Raw genomic sequence first — 19,009 nt, forward strand, 5'->3', positions numbered from 1 at the left:
GACAGCAAAAGACAGTGTTTCTGTGCACAGAATTCAAACACTGAAACAGTGAAGAAAAGAGAGAAGAAATCCTGTTTTGGGATCCTGATAAAAACCTTTGCAGTTCAGTCTATTTATAGACAGCTGAGGCATTTGTTTTGGTGTGTTTATATTATGTCCATTAAGGAAACATGTACATTAAGGAAACTCATTGCAATATGATCTTTAAGCAGACAGATTAATTAGAAATGTTATATTGCTTATATCTCTGATTTCTTTATTTCTAGATTCCTTTGTAAACATGCATAGTTTAGAAATATACCTGGTATACCCAGAAAATCTTGGAAACCTCACTACAACTACAATAAAGATGTGTTTTCTGCTCTTAAAGGTACATGGCACTGTTGGAGAGCCTTGGTGGATTTGGGTAGAAGACCCTACTAATGATCACATTTATCATTCAGAGTACTTCATCATTCAGAAAAAACAGGTAATGTATTTTATTCAGAATCTCATAGCACGACAAAAGTCAATTCAGTAAGAAATAAATTTGTACAGTCAAACAGAATTTTGCACTAAACAGAAGCAGAGCTTTCATTTTCAGATGTTCATTTTAAGCCTGGACTTTCAGAAAGGTGTTTTCTAATTTTAGATGTCCCTTTTTTCGAAAGTGGAACACTTCTAATCAGATGAAAAAAGAAAAGACTATAATGTTTTTTTCTGTTAAAAGAAAGGATGAAGAGTTAGTCTTGCCTTGAGGTAAATGGAAGCAAAATTTATTGCCAGTGATGGACTATCTTATAGCTGCAAATATCTTGCATTTGGAGTTGCATACATAATTATTGCTTTGTATTAGTAATACTTATGAAAGTGAGGCAATCTATGTGATTTGTCAAGTTACTGATTTGTCTGTTCAGTAATTATTTTCTACACAATGTTTGCACTAGGTCATTACTAAAGAACCTCAACTGCTGGTGTTTACAATCCCAATATTCGAACCTCTGCCTTCTCAGTATTACATTCGAGCTGTGTCTGATAGATGGTTAGGAGCAGAGGCTGTGTGTATCATAAATTTTCAACATCTGATTCTTCCAGAGAGACATCCACCCCACACAGGTATTTGAAATTTGATCATTTTCTTTCCATTCTTCTTGTTTGCATTGATTTTCCTTACAATAATGTAATAAATCTCTAACTCGTTCTTCATAATAGAGAAGTATATGTTATTTCATTTTCTCATAATTGTATTATTGATACTATTTCTTCACTTTTTAGAGCTCTCTAAAATTTTAAAATCCAGCTTATTTTGACTCAGCATTATAGCAGATCTTTTGTTATTCCAGGTTCACCAGAGAAAAATTGAAACTGACAATAAAATTAGGCAAATATGTATGTTACAATATGTCCTAGTACTTGTAGTCATTACATTTCTTGTGGACTGGTTCAAAATAATTTTAGCATGGAAGGTTGCATTGTAATTGGTATTCGGGAAAGGAAAAACAGTTAAAATTTTGGAAATGGGCAACTTCACTATTTTTACTAACATGAATGCATCATAGCAAGCATTGTTACAGTACAGAACATCTAATTTCAACTCAGCACTGCTGATCAAGTCATGGCCTTCCCCTCCCCCTCCTTTTTAACACTTGGCACAGAAGCATGTGTTTGTGTTTTGCTTCTTTTTTTCTGGATATATAAATTGCTTTGTACATTCATTGAGCCTGATGTCATTGTAAGACCTTTCCACTGTAATTACATTTGGCTCATCTAGCAGTCTGTGAAGTGACTGCCTTCAGAAATACTTCATTCTCATACGATGTTGTCCTTTGGCATGCATAAATTCACATGTGTTTGTGAAGTGTTTAGCTATTGTTATACTGTACCTACACTGTCTGGAAAAGCATGTGTAACCTTTTTATCTAATTGACTGATCACTGACTACTATTCAGAAGAAACAGAAAGATATTTACACATCACCAGTTATGGAGCCTCTAGGATTTATGATAATTGATTTCAATTCCCATCTGGTTCCCACTCAACAATGAAGTACATAGAGGCCCTGCTAGACAGAAAACCTTTCTCCTCAACAGAACTCCAGAAATCAGTTTTAGTGGGAATGATAAAACAGCCATAAGGTATCAGGGAAAAGCACGTGAAGAATATTAGGCATAATTGCCTCAGTAGATTTCATAACTCCCACATCATACCTTTATGTGAAGCACCCTGAAAAAAAAATTAGACCTCTAGCCACAAAAAGAAAAAAAGGAGAAAAAAAATAGAAGACCAACTTCAAAGCAAGCATCTGCATAGCAGAATCAGTGCAGTCTCCTTAATTTGGTAGGTTTCCAAATCCAATTTGGTTATATATGTCATCTTCCAAATTCCATAATCTAATTGTTTGGATAGCAGATGCCCTCAAGATATACTGAGAATCATGTATTGAAGGGCTGTTTGTTTATTTATTGAGATTATATCTTTAATTACATGTTTAAAGAATTAAACTCAGAATTTAATTGTTCTCCTCTGATTTGCATTACTCCATTAATTTAGAAGCTCCAAAGAATCTTAGCTCTTCCTTCTTCACTATAAAGATCTTTTTCATGAATCTGAAATATGCGGACTGCTATCTTCTTACTCCTCATTCTGTTATCATAAGATGGACACACACACATGATCTAGTGTAGTGAGTTTAGAACTTAGTACAACTGGAAGAAAGTAGCTGTCGGAATACTAACTATAAGAATTCAAGAAATATCTGATCTGTAAAATCAACTTTTCAGTATTCCTCATGGAAGTTAACAGTAGCCCAGTGTGAATTCTATGTGATATGAGATATTAAGTAAAGCCATTTCCAGTGGAAGCTTTCCACTAAGATGTTAATATTTTTAGCTTCATGGTAAACTCTGTTATGTGATAGCATCTGTTGTCATGCACTCATGATTATTTTGTGTTTATAGAGCTTCTAGATCTTCAACCTTTGCCTGTCACAGCCTTAGGACATCCAGAATATGAAGTCCTCTACAAGTTCACACACTTCAATCCTATCCAGACCCAGATATTTCATACTCTTTATCACACAGACTGTAATGTTCTTCTTGGAGCACCTACAGGTTCTGGAAAGACTGTTGCAGCTGAATTAGCCATCTTTAGAGTTTTTAACAAGTATCCCACATCAAAGGTTTGTAAAATAGATTTCCTAGAACTATTTATTATAGCCCAGAAGCCTAGGAAGACTATTGGAAACTGAATTTTGCTTTCTCCAATAAAAAACTGTCTGAATACAAAATGCATATGTTTTTATTTCAAGTTTATATATTAATCAGTGTGCAATGAGTGTTAAATCTGAAAACACACCATACCAACGTGCTAGTTTTCCTTTTCTATAATTGCCTGCTTTACCTAAGCTGTTTTTGCTTAGCCTTTAATCTTCTACTAGCAGTAATTCTGTTTTAAAGCAATTAGTTACCCTCCATGTCAATACAGCTAGCTCCATTCTCTCTCATATTTAAATAAATAAATTGTAATTAATTACTACAAGCCTATCCTCTGTTACACCTTAAAACAAATTGCCTAAAGCTCAGCATTTCTGCTTTGGGGAGTTTTGTTTTCAAAGTGAATATGTGGCTGTATCATGACTTAGACATCTCGTCTTAGGTACCCACATTTTAGCTCTAAAGTCTTTGTTTGTGAGATTTAATCAAAGAATAGCCTTTGAATTGATCAGAAATAATGTACATAAATCACTTATTTGTCTTTGAAATCTTAGTATCTTCAGATAATTTGTTAGTCCTGGCTATGATAAATAAAGCTCAGACTTATTTTCGGGTTATGAACTGGACATACGAAATAGCCATTTTTTCAAGGAATATACTTTTTTAGTTCTAATAAATACAAAAATCTGGCTATATGTTCTAAAAAATATATGTGAATTCTTTGTGCAGCAGTTTCTTCCTGCTTAGACCTTCCTAGAGGTTCAGAATATTTAATCATAAATTTGTAAATATATCTGTATGTCAAGGTATTCCACCCTGCACAGCAAGCTTCTTTGAGGACAATATTATGTCATTTTACTCAGAGTAATCAGCTTTATAATTTAAGTTGTATTTTTTTTAATAAGTAAGTGACATATCTAGAAATTGGGTAAGATATTACATGCTGGAAATTCTGATTGTTTTTGTTCTAGAATGCATGTTTCCAGGTTTTCTAGTCCTGGAAAATATGGCTTTATTTATATATTCAGTGGATTTTTATATTAAGTAGTGCAACAAATACTTCCAATTCAGTGAGTTATTCGTTTGTTTCTCAGTTTATTTGTTTGTTAATGGCTCAATAAACAAAGTGATGTTTTCAGGTTTGTCTGTTTTAAATATAGTCCTCGTTTAGGTCATTTGAGGGATATGTGCTTTAATTCATTTGCAGATAACAACAAAATCTTGCAGGTAACATTTTCTTTTCATATTGGTACAATTTAATAAAAGTATCTTTCTTTTTTTTTTTTTTTTTTTTTTTCAGGCAGTGTACATTGCACCCTTAAAAGCACTCGTTCGTGAGAGAATTGAGGACTGGAAAGTTAGGATTGAAGAAAAACTTGGTAAAAAGTATGTTTCTCCTTACCTAATCAAAGAAATGAGAAGCAAAAGAACAGCCCATCAAGTATGGATAAAATCTACAGAATACTTTTGAGTATTTCAAAATAGATTTTGCTTGTATATAATCCTTCAAATTTCTAATAGTTTAGAAATTTTAAAATGCTATCAGTAGTCATTGTGAGAACAAAATCAAAAGTGAAAAAAGAGGTACACTTTGATGTCTACATATTTTTATTCTTATTATTTGCCAGTAGATCAAATATGAAGCTGAGACTTCTCTCAGCAGTGTTCTTGGTAATTGAAACTGCAATTCAAAATAAGTATTTAATGGAATCCTGATCTGTCAAAGATCTTGTAGAAGTTATATGAACTATATACCAGCATTCATATATTGTCTTTCTTAAATAAAGTATGGAATGTAGATTTGTTCCTTGGCCTCATGAATTTTTTGCTGATCTTCACAGGTGTTGGAGATCAGCTGTTACTTTATGACATATAAGGAGTATAGTCATGTTGATGTTTTCCAAAGTTATACTTTCTTGAGTTAAAAAATATATGTATATATTTTTTAAAGGATATAATGCCTTTCACTCTCCTATACACAGATTTTTTGTGAGTTAAAACTCAAAGCACACCCTAGTATTCGATAAAAGAAGGTACTACTCAGTGTACACAAAATTACCAGTGATATTCCTGCTGTTGTCATAGCAGTAACTTATTTACTGGCAGCACTTGTTTAGTTGTTGCTATTATTTAATGATGTGTGAGAATAAATTATTTATTTCATCATTTTAAATTATTTTCAGGTGGTATTTCCTTTTTGAGATTGATTTTAGTATTTGTGACTTAATTGTGGATAGAAGAGGAACTTTACTTTGAGGGATTTTTATTAGATGTAGAATGTGTTACAGAAATGTCAAAAATATTCAGTCTAAAATGATGGATCTCAAATAGTGTCTGTAGAAATTGAAAGGATAATAAAGTAAAACAGCTGGAAGAATTCCACTAATATTCCCCCAAAAATGACTTCAGCATAATTTCTGCTCTACTCTTGATGGAGCTTCACCAACAGATGCAGATATGCTACAGTTCAGCCTCATTATTCAAACCAGAGATCTACACACATTAGCAGGCAGCAACTTGTTTTAGAAAGCTTTTGTGCTATGACAGGATGTTGTGAATCTCGTTGTAACGTAATATTTCTGTAGTATCTTCATTTTGAAAAATAAGCAATATATTTTTTGGGACTCATATTCACCCTCTTCATTTTTTGTAGTGTTGCAAAGGAATGATATTTGGTATTTATGTGGTATTAGCTTGAAAAAATTTTCATCTCAGAACAGCTTTGAAAATCTTGTTAGAAGTATTTGGTCAGAAACAATCTGATTTTGTATAATTTTGTTTCTTCTCTCTTTTAAGCATTAATGTTTGAATGCTAAGATGTTCTGAAGCACTATGAAGCCAGTTTTATGTAGTTCAAAAAAATATCTTTCTTGATTACAGGGTTGTAGAGTTGACTGGAGATGTGACTCCTGATATGAGAGCTATCGCTCAAGCTGATCTGATTGTTACTACCCCAGAGAAGTGGGATGGTGTCAGCAGAAGCTGGCAGAACAGAAGCTATGTTCAGAAAGTTTCCATTCTCATCATAGATGAAATCCATCTGCTAGGTGAACATGGTTTTCTTTCTTGTTATTTTTTACCAGAATCATAGCTAAATTAGAAGAACTGTGCTTGCACTTTTTTTTTCTCTCTGTTTTTCAATGTACTTTACATTTACTAGGGGACGAGAGAGGCCCAGTACTGGAAGTCATTGTGTCTCGAACAAACTTCATCTCATCTCACACAGAGAAGCCTGTAAGAGTAGTTGGCTTATCCACTGCATTAGCAAATGCCAGAGATCTTGCTGATTGGCTAAATATTAATCAGGTATGAAAAATGTTTCAGAAGACGTATTTGTGCTGCAGGAAAGCAAAACAGTGATTTATAAGATAATTCAGGATTAAACTTGAAAAAAACGTTTTCTTGCAGATGGGTCTCTTCAACTTCCGACCTTCAGTACGTCCAGTTCCTCTAGAGGTACACATTCAGGGGTTCCCTGGCCAGCATTACTGTCCTCGCATGGCTCGCATGAACAAGCCTGCATTTCAGGGTAAGCAAGCTCCCAGACGTTTTCCCTTTTTATGTATAAGCAAGATTCTGAGCACTTTTAGCGGTACATTTGCAGCACACTTACGGCATGTATTACTGTCTGTCCTCTTGGCATGTATACGAGGAATCTGCATCTGCTAATGACCCAAAGCTATTTGTCTGAAATGTAAAGAGCACTGCACATGCAACATATAATGGTGGAATGTAGTGTATTTAGAACATAAGAATAAAATTAGTACTAATGAAGGGAAAATAAAACATGTTTCCTTTTAATGTTTGACACCATAAAGAAACATTTGTGTAAAAATATTTGAAATTTAGAAAGCAGTAAAACCATTCATATTATTAATCTGCTGAGGCTCTTTCATATGGACCACTGTATGTAAGCATTAAAAAATTGTAAACAGAAGTTGCAAGTCAGGCTAACCTCACATAATTCTAGTTTCAAAGCAATAACCATAAAATTCAAAATTTGTAGTGCATCCAGATATGCTTCTGTTTCCAATTTTTTATTTGCAACAAAACTAGCATGCAGGATAGATTTAAGAAAAACTCTTACATTTTATTGGAACATATTTTATCTTGGTTGCATAAGGAATATTTATTATATCAACTAAAAATAACCTCCAGTATAAATTTTCTAATGTGAACTGTTGTTGATTCTGAGGTGACATTTGTGAGGTGACTTTTTAGCTGCTTTAATTATCCTTATGACAGAAGCAAAGTATTGATTGTGGACTAGAGACCAATCTTGGCAGCTCAGATTATTTACACCTCCACAAGAGCATTGTACAAAAACACTAATGAACAATAAATCTGTCTTGGGCTGTTATGCCACACCTGTTCCAGAAGCAACAGAAATCCATTAGATGCTGGGCTTTTAAAATCTATAGATATACTGGCATATATAATTGTAAGGTATAAATACACATTGATTATCCTTTTTCAATAATCTCACAATTATATAGAATGTGCAGGATAGTATTCATAACTGAAGAATGATGTGTAATGTTGTACAGTATGAAATAATTTTCAGAAATAATTCATTAACAAAATCGATAGAATGAGTATTACATGAGAAAACAGAAATGGATTTGCTGAAAGCATATTCAATGTACATACAACTGTCCAGACTTCTAGTGCTTGTTGATGTTAAAAAAAATCTGTAGACTTTGTCCCCCACTTGTTTGCCACGGTGTAGTGAAAGCTATAATGCTTCAATTTATTCCTTATTCCTGAGATCATAAAAAATTGGTGGAACCTGAAACTTTTGAAACATGGGCAGAGCAAGAAAATATATTTTAAGAAAGTCCTAAGGCATAATTGGTTTAAATGTGTCACAGTAATTAATAAACAACATTTCTTTGTTCCATGATGTCCACCATAAGCTATTCAAAGGTTACTCTCTGCCATTTAAACCTTTTTTTCTATTTTTACTGCATTGAAATGATATTTTGCAGGCAGACCTGAGTTTATGCAGTCTGTAAATCAAGTCAAACAGAAAGCAAGTTTTGGGCCTTAATGGCACCTAGCCAAAGACAACATAGCCTAATAGCTTAGAAAAACATAACTTATTTATTGGGCTAAGACAGAGAAATGCTCAATCTTTGAAGTCTAGAAAGCTTGTCCAGCTTCTGTGTTTCATTTTCTTTTTTTTCTTTATTCTTTTCTAATTGCTTCTTTTAAATTTTTATATTAAAATGATACCAAAATAACAGAGCAAATTAGCTCAGATTCAGCTGAGCAATTGTGTCATTTTTTATTCAGAGATGTTTTATACTCAGTTGTTTCTGTCTGTCAGAACAAGAGGAGCATCTATCAGCAGAGGTATTACAGAGTATATCAACTGTGTAGGTATTACAAGCAGAATTTGTGGGTTTTGTCATTAAAGAGCCCAATTCTCAAGTTCTGTTTTTCTCAACAGCAATTCGAAGCCATTCTCCAGCCAAGCCTGTTCTTATTTTTGTTTCATCCAGACGTCAAACAAGGCTTACTTCCTTAGATCTGATAGCTTTCCTAGCTACTGAGGATGATCCCAAACAATGGCTGAAGATGGATGAAAGAGAGGTAGAATAATATTACCTGAATTAATTCTGATTTTCTGCTGTCTTATTGATGTCCATTTGAAAATAAATTAATTTGAAAACAAAGGGTGATTTGAGGGTATAACTTGAAACAGGTGTTTCAGGTGTGTATTAAAACTAGCATTAAGGCTATTTAAACATCTTTGCAAGGTCTGAATTTAGAAAGCAAATTATTCTGTTTTTCCTGCTCGTATATTCATGCCAGTTCCATTGTCCTATACAACTTACATCACATGATACAAGTCTTTAACATAAATACAAAACATACAAGGAGCAGAACTATGTTCTCCCAGGTTTACAGCCAGAAGACTGGCATGTTGCTGTTGAATAGGAATTTAAACCAATTTTTTTTTCATTGTTTTTCTTTTCATGCAATATAATCTTTAATTACATTTTCTTGTATTGTTTCTCCTAACAGTTCTTTAATTTATTGAAAAGAAAATGTTCAAATAATAAATATCCATTCAATATTCTGTTTTGTTTGCATTCTACAAAATGTATACTAAATTTTATTTAATGATCTCTGTTCCACACCTGGTCTGAATACAGAACTCTTTATTTCCTTCTGGATTAGTGGTAGTGATTCCATTTTCCATCATTGCTTTGGAAAAAACGTTGTTCAGATTTCCTATATTTCGGAAGTTAACTTTCTCTCACCTTCTGCATCTGAATTTCTGTGTTACAACCAAAACACAGCAAAATGTGTGGCTCATAACTACTGTGTAAAAACTGAATATTCAAGTTATGCAAGTTATGTGAAACATATATTTGTATACCAGAAATTATATTCCAAAAGTACAGATTTCTAGATAAGAAAGAACATTTGCCTTTGCTCTTCACAAAAAAAAAAAAAAAAAAGGATATTTTTCTCTGAGATAAAGCATAACATTTATGTGCTGCCTACCTTGGATGGATTTTATAGGAGAAAATGGATGTCTTGGCTGACAAACTGCTAGTACTAAAACATGTCTTAATCTAATGTTGCTTTTCTAATTTTACAGCTTCCATTTAACTTGCTTTCTTGAGTTTCATATCAAAATTATTACTGCCTAATAGAGCTTTCTAGTACCTTGAAGTGGTTTGCTGTAGTAATCTCACCTACAATTAGAATACACAACGTGCAGCTTGCTCCATATGACTTGCATTCATCTGAGTAGCTTCCCCAGGTCCTGTGAGCCCCCTACTGTCCCAAAAAGAATCATATCTGAAGGAAGGTTCTTTGTTTATGCATGAGAGACTTTCTGGAAAAGGGTTTTCTATTAAAAGTATTTGAATATGGGACTTCCTGTCTTGTACCCTGTTAGAGGCTAGATATTTTCATCTGTTTCAGAATATACCTCTGAAGGTTTTCAAATAGGAGCTGACAAGGGCAAACAGGCTGTCTATTTACTAGTTTGATAAATTGGCGTATGATTTGTATTTGAATTAATAACCTGAATGTTTGGAGCATAACAAAGATGCTTACCATATTATTGAGTTACAGTTATGTAAATACAAAACATTGGGGATTATGACCACAGTTCTAATGTCTTACCAATATCTTGCATAAAATAATTGTATGAAGTTACGAAGTACCTACAAGACCAAGTGGACATTGCTTTAGGTAATCAGGGAACCAGTTTATAGTTTTGTGTTTCAAATGAGCAAGCTGCATTAACCTGAATTTCATTTATCATTGAAGCAAAGGACAAAACTATGGTAATGCAACATGCATGTATTGCTTACTTCTTTATATATTTATAATATATATATGTATATAAATATAAAATAGATATTATTTTTTTAATTTAAATATTCTAACTTTAAGTTATATTAAATTCAAGCTTGAATTAGGTGAAATACGCAAAAATCTCTTTATTGCTATATAATTTTTTACATACTAGAACTAGTTAATACCTTCTCCACAGAAGGTACAATAGGCACTACCTATCCTCAAAACTTTCTCACATAATTCAAGTGTTTCTCAAGTCCATATGAGATAAAAATGGACCAGTTAGAAAAAAGAAATCATTGTTGTCTTTTAATCATTTTTAAAGCCTGGCAGTTTATGTTTGCCTTTTGTAGACCAATTTTCATTGAGGGGGACTTAAAGACAAATATCTTAATGTGAAAAACACTAGTAGTTGTTAATTGTGAAGTGTGTTGAGATATAGGAAATTTTTCATAAATGGGTGCATACAGTGTTTACAGGCTTTATGACTGGTCTTGGCACTCTTTCGTTCATCCCTATTTGTACAATATTAATTTAGATCAATGTAAAATTCTGTCAAGAAAACACTGGTTGTATTCATTTGATTGTGTAATTTATTTTGCTACATGATGCCCAAGAGTTGGGCATCATGCTTATGTTATGCTTATATTATGCTTATATGCTTAACATATGCATTATGCTTATGTTAGCTTTCCAGTAGGCAGGTTTTGTAAGGCTACTTTGAATGTTCTAAGCAATGCTATCCATAATAGCATCTGGGAGAGTCATACTGAGGTAGACACAAATTCTTAGAACCACTGAAAACAGTTCTTCTCTGTTAGCCAGTATGGCATCTTTTCAGTTGTGGTAACAGAGAGATTCAGGATTTGTGAGGGATTGGAATGGGAGAGATTAGCCAATGTTTTGTCTTTGGTATGTGTTTATCAGCTGGATTATCATCTTAGTTTCCTTCATCTTCTTTGTAGATCCTGTAGTTTACTGAATTCCTCTCTGCTGTGGTAGCCCCAAACAGACTTTCATTTGCATCTCCTATCTATGGAAGCCCATCAAGGCTTCTATTCGTAAAACTCAAGATTACTTCTCTTCCCAGTCTTCTGGGAAAGTAGTAACAGGCAAAGCTGCCTTCTCTGCCACACAGTTCCAAGTATCAAGTTCAGATGATATTTAAATTAGTTATATTTCAAAGGACATGAACTTCTGTGAAGCTTCTGGAATACATATCTGTGTATATAAATTTACATACAGGAACAAATTTTCATCTATTGCCACCAAAGTAGACAGAAGCATACCTGCATCATGAGGAAATCACAGATCTTCTCTCCCTTAAAGGAATCAGTGGTCTAACAAGTGCAATTGAATTATAGTTGAAAAGGAGTTTTATTCTACTTCCACCTATGAAAAATGTATATTGCCAACAATTCCATTCAGTTTTGGAGAGGATTCTTCCTAGATGTTTTTCCTGGATTTCATGTCTGATGTATAGTTTCTTGCTCCTACCCTTGTTCCCATAGTACTCAACTTGTTGAAAGCTATTGAGAATGTTGAGACAAGTCAGTCTTCATAGGATAAGACAGTACTTGATAAAGCTTGTTGTTCCTAGCACTGATTGTTTACCCTGTTCTGCTGGACTTGTTAATTCACAAAAACAGATCAATTTAATAGATTCTATTCAAATTAGTTTCAGGCTGTATGTATGATTTTCATTAAAAAAATGTACACTTAAATATCTCATGCCTAGTTCAGTCTGAGCAAGGAAACCTCCAAAAATGTGCTTAGGCGTAGCACATGCAAAAATTCTGTTGTATCAGTTAGTTCTTCAGGATTTAAGCAGAACTGCTCACAGTTTGCCGAAAGTAGAGTCTGAGTCTTTTGAAGAGATACGAACAGTTACCTATCCTAGAGCCTTAGAGATACGTTGCCTTTTTTTTCTTTCTTTCTTTCTTTTTTTTTTTTTTTTGTAAAATGCATTGTCCATACACATTCCAAAACCAGCTTTTTATCCCTCTTAAAATGTGTAGTCCAACACAGAGCTTGCTTTTCAGCAGAGTGAAGAAACAGTTGGAGATGCTGCCTTTGCCATTTTTGACTGTTTGCTCTAGTTTCAAGGACTCTTCAGTAGACATTACTCTGTAAAGATCTTCCTCAATATTACTTACGAGGCACAGGTGCATCATGACAGCAGTGCGAATAGGCAGTGCATCTCAAAGAGAAGACTGCCCCTCTAAATTGAGCAATTCCTCTCTTCTTTTTATAGTTCATCCATGTCAGTGGGCCAGCAGATGCCAATGAAAAAATAAAACCTTATGTTTACCCTGCTTTTTTTGTGTAATCTTGAGATGATTTATAAATCTGCATGAGTTATAAATCTGCAATTACTAGCTAAAATTCAGACTTCAAGCTGTCAGCCAAGATTGTCATGTTCAAGCTTGTGACCCATTACTTAACTTGTTAAAAGGGACAACAGCAGCTCAGATTATCCTTTTAAAACAGAGTGCCACCGGTTTGTGATGGTAAGCTTGTATATGATATATACTGCTCTACATCTGGAGCAGTCTGAAGAGGAACAAGCTCTTCTCTTTCTGTCGGTGGTGGTGGTGGTGGTAGATGTTGCAATTTTTGTAGAATTTCTTAGAATTAAGTTTTTAGTTTGTTTATTTTTCTGTAATGTTTTTACTGCGTTTTGTTTTAAATCTAAAACAAAAGTACAAAGTAGTATTTATTGTTTATTGTTTGGGGATAAAATGCAGTTCTTAACAGCAAACAAGCAAAGCATTTTCTGGTTTGCTTGGTTGCTTTTAAATAAATTTATTTCCTGGCCAGATATTTGGATTTTTTTTTTTCTGATATTTGCACTGCAAGAGAAGAAGTGTACCTATGTTTACAGCTTTAACTTTAACCACAGTGATTTCTGCATTCTGCTCTGTGCATCATTTTACCATCTGCATCTTGTTAATGTTCTTTATGAGACCTCTAGAAATAACCAAAATCCTTTAGCACAAGCATACCTGCTGTAATATTCCATAGCATCCATACCAAGGAATATTCAGCTCCCACTGAACACAAGGGCACTTGACTGAAGGGCGTTCATTGACTCCAAAAGAGTGAATCAGGCTCGTACTGATCGCAAGATTTTAGAGATGTGAGTGTATAAACATGTGTGCTAACTGTGTGTGTGTGTATGCCTACAGTATGTGAATATACGCATAGACATATGCCTCAAAGCAAATTAAATTTTACCATAAAGTTGTGTTTTGTAGTGCGAAAAAAATAAATAAATCAAGAACTGTAGGAAAGACAAAAGATGACTTTTTCTTCTCTAACTTTTAAATCAAATAACCTGTTATCTCCACGTTATTGCTCTGAAGAAGTGCTGTGCTATCAGACAGGAACAGAAGTATCTGGTCTGTATTATGAATAGATATATTGCCATCTTTCTAATGAAGAGTTAGTTTTAAAAGTATAGATTTTAATAATATATTTAAACTATTTAAGGCTTTTCTTTAATATTTCTTGAAAAATCTTTTCTGAAGCGTTCTGAGCATTTTGTGGTGTGTGGGAAATTCCTGGAGTATGAGAAGTCAGATTTTAATTTTTTAGGATGACATATTTTTCTTATCTTTAAAGATCAGGAAGGTACCAAGAATGATTTCTAAGTGTTACGCTCATTATAGAAGATCAGCTTCCTCCTACAAGATGTTGTTTTTATGACACGAAAGTGTGTCATAAAAAATTAACATTTAGTTATAAGAAGGAGATGTTTTTATTTCACTTAACATCTGCAGCAGATGTGAAATATGTAATTATTTTTTTTAAAGACTCTATAACTTTCATGATTCTTTTGTTTGGCACATCTTTCTTCTATTGGGCATTTTAGACAATTGATAAGCATTATTCAGTGGCATATGGTCTGAGTCTGACGTGCTTTGAAAAGAGTACAGAGTACTAATAATGAGGATTCTGTGAAAATGGGAAAACCAGCACAACAGATATGCTTTGAGAAAGTATGGGTTTTTAGCATCTTGAAACAATATATCACACTCAAAGGGACAGAATTGGGCTGCACAATCTGTTAGCTCATTCTTGTCCAATCTGGTCTCCTCCTTTCTTTTGGAGCCAGCATTGTCATCAACTTGCTGAATTATACTCTGACTGGAATGTATTTCAGGCACAGGGTAATGTATCTACTTAAATGGAATCCTATCTTTCTACAAAAGCTTTTTAAGTATAATAAATTTAAAAAATAAAAAAAGTTCTATTAGCTTAAAGTAAATGGTTCAACAGTTTACATATGTGCAAGAACAAAGAAAATGACTACTTACCAGTCTGAGAGAAATCTAGCTTGTTCAGAGATTAGAATATACAAGATCAAAATGAACTATTTTTCTATAATAGATATTTTGCAATACCGTATTTTGCACTAAATGTTTCTTGGTTTTCAAAGATTTTTCGTAAAAAGGTGAAGTCCTAGTCAACTCGATGCTAGAGGAGAGCACAGAAGGGGGTTTTTTTTGTGTTCATCAGGAGATTTGTGAAAAAGAGCAGAAGCTTCTCCGTGTGGGCCCAATCCTGCCTGTTTTGGAGCCCAGGGAAAATCCCTCCTTGCAATAGCTTCCCTGAATCAGTGTTACAGGTGTTCTGTGTTGTTGGGTTTTTTTGTGTGTTTGTTTCCTTTATGTCAGTAACATGTACTTATTTTAAAAATTCTGTAATTCTTTGACCTTGTTTGAGTTGACGTTGCTTTTTTTTTTTTCAAAAGGAGCAAATGAAGTTGTAACACTGTAGAAACATTTGACTTGTTTTATAGTCAAGATGGTGTGTCTGTTTCTGCTTAATGAAACTATTAATTGCACCAGCATTTCTTAATTAAAAAAAAAATGATAATATTCTTAAAACTAAATTGACATAAGAGGGAGTTATGTTTTTAAATAAACTGTCATGAGAATTTTAAGCCTTGGATTGTGCCTATGGGTAAAATAGTTGTGTTTATTACACTGATTTATGTGAAAGTAAGAGGTCAGCTAAAAACGACTAGGATTCCCTGCTGCTAAAATGACAGGATAGTAGTACATGTGCCAGCTCTCCTGCTAAGGGTTTTTTAGTTTTCTTGTGGTAAATTACACTGCTTTGCAGGTATGACTAACAGCACCACAGGCCACTGCTGTAATACAAGTCAGAGGGAAAAAAAGCAACCACCGCTGATTGTAAAAGCAAGAAGAACATCTTTGAATAAATTCCCAACTGTGTGAATTTAGGATGTTATATACTTGAAGCTATATGACAAAATGGTTTAGCTCAGGTTATGTGCTGAAAAAAAAAAACCCTAATGCTGTAAAACTGCATGTGCTGCAGGAGCAGTCTAATTGCTCTAGACGAATCCAAATCAGCTAATTGGATCACTGTATTTTCTGGAGGAAAAGGAATTTTATTCATTATTTTCCCAATATCAAATTCTACTCACGTGAATAATGAAATGAATGTCTTTGGAACTGACTTGTTCCCTTACATTAAAGATGTGATTGTCATAAGGTGATGAATCTTGGTGGAGAGAATAAAAATTTAATTTTCAAATCAATTTAATTTTTAAAAGCAATTCAATATATTTTGTCAATTTTTAAACACATAAATTAAGTAAATTATGAATTAATAATGTCTTTTCCTGATATTTCCTGGTGCTGTTTTCCACTTTTTATCTGACATGCTCATCTCTGAAATGTATACATGAAACTGTGAGCGCTATACTAACACCACTTCATAAGTCTGGGGAGTGTGGGGGGTGGAATTAAGCTTTAAAACATTTGAATATATGGTTACTAATATAGCTGATCAACTACTAGTTACTGCTATAGCTGGTGGTCATAACTGTAGAGAAAAACAGTACACAGGTTCTCGTTTTCTCCAGTTATTTTTTGTCTTAGAAGGAGAAATCTTAAAGATGGGTCATAATTAATGTTCTCTACACTACAGTCACGGCTACATCCTCACTAGAGAAGTCAAAAGTTTACTGATTTTATCTAGAAAGATAGATTTTATCCTTTAACATATCCTTCTTTCATTCAGTTCTTTTCGTTCTCTTCTGCTTATATACCCTTCTTGTTGTTTCCCTTTCCTAAGCAGATTTTTTCCGTCTTCGCTTCTCTGTCTATTGCTTTTTCTTCCAGCTTCCTTTCCTTTCAAAGTTTTATAGTCCTTTTTACTCTCTTCTGTGCATCCTTTTCTCTTACACATGCCAGGATGGAGGATAGTGTAAAGAACATCCATACAGCTGCATTACAAAAGAAAATGATGTTTCAGGGCTTTCATTCATTCAGACTGATTGGACAAAGCCAAGACTTAAATAATATTTTTGTAAATTTTGTGCTGTCACTTCAACACAAGACTTTTTAAACTGCTTTGTAATTTGCTCTTCCCAACATTTTTTTTTTTTTTAATGCTCTGTATAGACTCTTACAGTCTCTGGCTTTTTTTTCTTTTTTTTTTTGTAATTTTAGGGGATGCTACATGTTAGTTGGGCTTAGGTACAGAAGCAATTGTATTAATAATAGGGTCTGACAATTATGAAACCTAGAAAACGTTCAGAGAAACTTACAGTTCTGAAATTGAGAAGTGCAAGACCTCAAAGTGGAAATTATGCTATAGCACTGCAGTTGCACAGCTTTCAAAACTCAGTGTTTCATGATACTCAGTTGAGGTTAGACATTTTGCTTTTAAAAAGAAGGCTTTAAAGTTTAAATACTATTTTCCTTAATCCTAGCTATACGTCCTAGGTTCACTATGAAAAATGCTGCCTCTAAGTATGCAATATCACTGTGCCACTGCTGGTGGCACCAGGAAACCACTAATAAGAGATGAAGTTTAAAGGTTCCTGGCTATAACAATATGAAAATCACGTAATATAATAAATGGTCTTCAAAATACAACAATGGAAAGAGTATTGTGGGGTAAAGTCACTAAAGAAGACAAAGTTACAAAGCTTGTATTTATTACTTGTGAGGTGCTTTTTGCAGAAGTAATCTACAAAAATAGTTGAGTTTATTATGGAACTTATTGCATGAAAACTTAGGCAATAAATGTAGAGAGTAGTTAAAAGGTTTCCAGATAGTCATAGACCTGAAAGGGGGGGGGGGGGAAAGGAAGGAGGGGGATGAAGCAGAAAAATTAACTTTTTATCTAAACTTTTAAATTTGAAATGAAAACATTTTCTACATGTTGGATTTTGCTACTCTCAAAACATTAACTTGAATTTGCATTTCAGCATGTGAATCAAGAACTCTGTTCATGGATAATAATTGCAGAATTATCAAATTGTAGAAACATGTCTATCTTTTCATAGGCACGAGAAAAACAAATTTGTTTTTCAGGATTGTTGTGTTATTGGTTGCATGGATTTCCTATATTTTTATACCAGAAATTAGACTAACATTAGACTAACACAGAGCAGAATACACAGCATTTGTAGACCATCACAAATTTTTCAGCATTTTGATTTCTTTATCCATTCTGCTTAGTGTATCATAAAGTCATGTAGCTTTGTGTTTCTCCCACTCTTAATATAGTATTTGATTTTTTAGACTGAAAAAGACTGTTCAAAGAGCAGACCATGTTTTCCTGTGTGTGTAAACAGATGGGTAAATTAACTTTGCTGTAAAAATAGGATAATAGTAACATTGAAAGTTAAAAATGTCTGAGTGTTCTTTGTTAAAATTTGTAACTATTTGCTCTGTTACAGATGAATGACATTATAGGGACAGTTAGAGATTCAAATTTGAAGCTGACTCTTGCTTTTGGAATAGGCATGCACCATGCCGGTCTGCATGAGAGAGACAGGAAAACTGTGGAAGAATTGTTTGTGAACTGTAAAATCCAGGTATGTTTGTTCTTTGCATCCTGCCGTAATGAGTTTTACATGGATTTTTAAAAGTTGGCTTTTTGTTGCATGTACCTCATTAATCTTTCTTTCTGTTTTAGGTTCTTATTGCCACAAGCACATTAGCTTGGGGTGTAAATTTTCCAGCTCATTTAGTAATTGTTAAAGGAACAGAATACTATGATGGAAAAACAAGGCGCTATGTGGATTATCCCATTACAGGTACTCACATAAATTATGGGAATGCTCATATGCTGAAATGTATTTCAAGTATATGCAAATGATCTGAATTATTTAGTAATTAACCAGTGAGAATACCTAAATTAGGTAGAGGCTAAAATTTGTGAGGATGGGTTTCTTTGTTTAATGTGAGTTGTAAGAGGACTCTTAAGATTTTATGTGACAAAAAAAAAGTTTCCATTTTGTAAATCTTTTTTCCTTTTCAAGTACTGCTAATGTGTATCATTCAAAATAGATATCAAGGGACAATACGGAGTTGTATTTAGTTGTCTAGTAATTTGGATAAAAGGAAGTTTTCTCACAAACAATTCTTCATTTTTGAAACATTTTTCTAGAATAGAAACAGATTTTTAACAATGAACTTACCTGTGGTGCAAAAATTGAGTCTATG

General features: G+C 33.6%; 1 protein-coding gene across 1 annotated transcript in view; it reads left to right on the forward strand.

Moving 5' to 3' along the window:
• The window catches only part of ASCC3 (activating signal cointegrator 1 complex subunit 3), a gene marked incomplete at both ends in the record, with an annotated part of 243,679 nt that overhangs the window by 169,391 nt on the left and 55,279 nt on the right, over positions 1-19,009 (forward strand). Inside the window, 10 exons of the mRNA XM_079532681.1 lie at positions 371-469; positions 927-1,095; positions 2,937-3,157; positions 4,492-4,577; positions 6,072-6,238; positions 6,352-6,497; positions 6,600-6,720; positions 8,644-8,786; positions 18,241-18,378; positions 18,480-18,600. Coding sequence (XP_079388807.1) covers positions 371-469; positions 927-1,095; positions 2,937-3,157; positions 4,492-4,577; positions 6,072-6,238; positions 6,352-6,497; positions 6,600-6,720; positions 8,644-8,786; positions 18,241-18,378; positions 18,480-18,600 — 1,411 coding nt within the window. The remainder of the gene's footprint in view (positions 1-370; positions 470-926; positions 1,096-2,936; positions 3,158-4,491; positions 4,578-6,071; positions 6,239-6,351; positions 6,498-6,599; positions 6,721-8,643; positions 8,787-18,240; positions 18,379-18,479; positions 18,601-19,009) is intronic.

This window comes from Tetrao urogallus (genome assembly GCF_951394365.1).
Source record: "Tetrao urogallus genome assembly, chromosome: 2".
NCBI classification, from domain to species: domain Eukaryota; kingdom Metazoa; phylum Chordata; class Aves; order Galliformes; family Phasianidae; genus Tetrao; species Tetrao urogallus.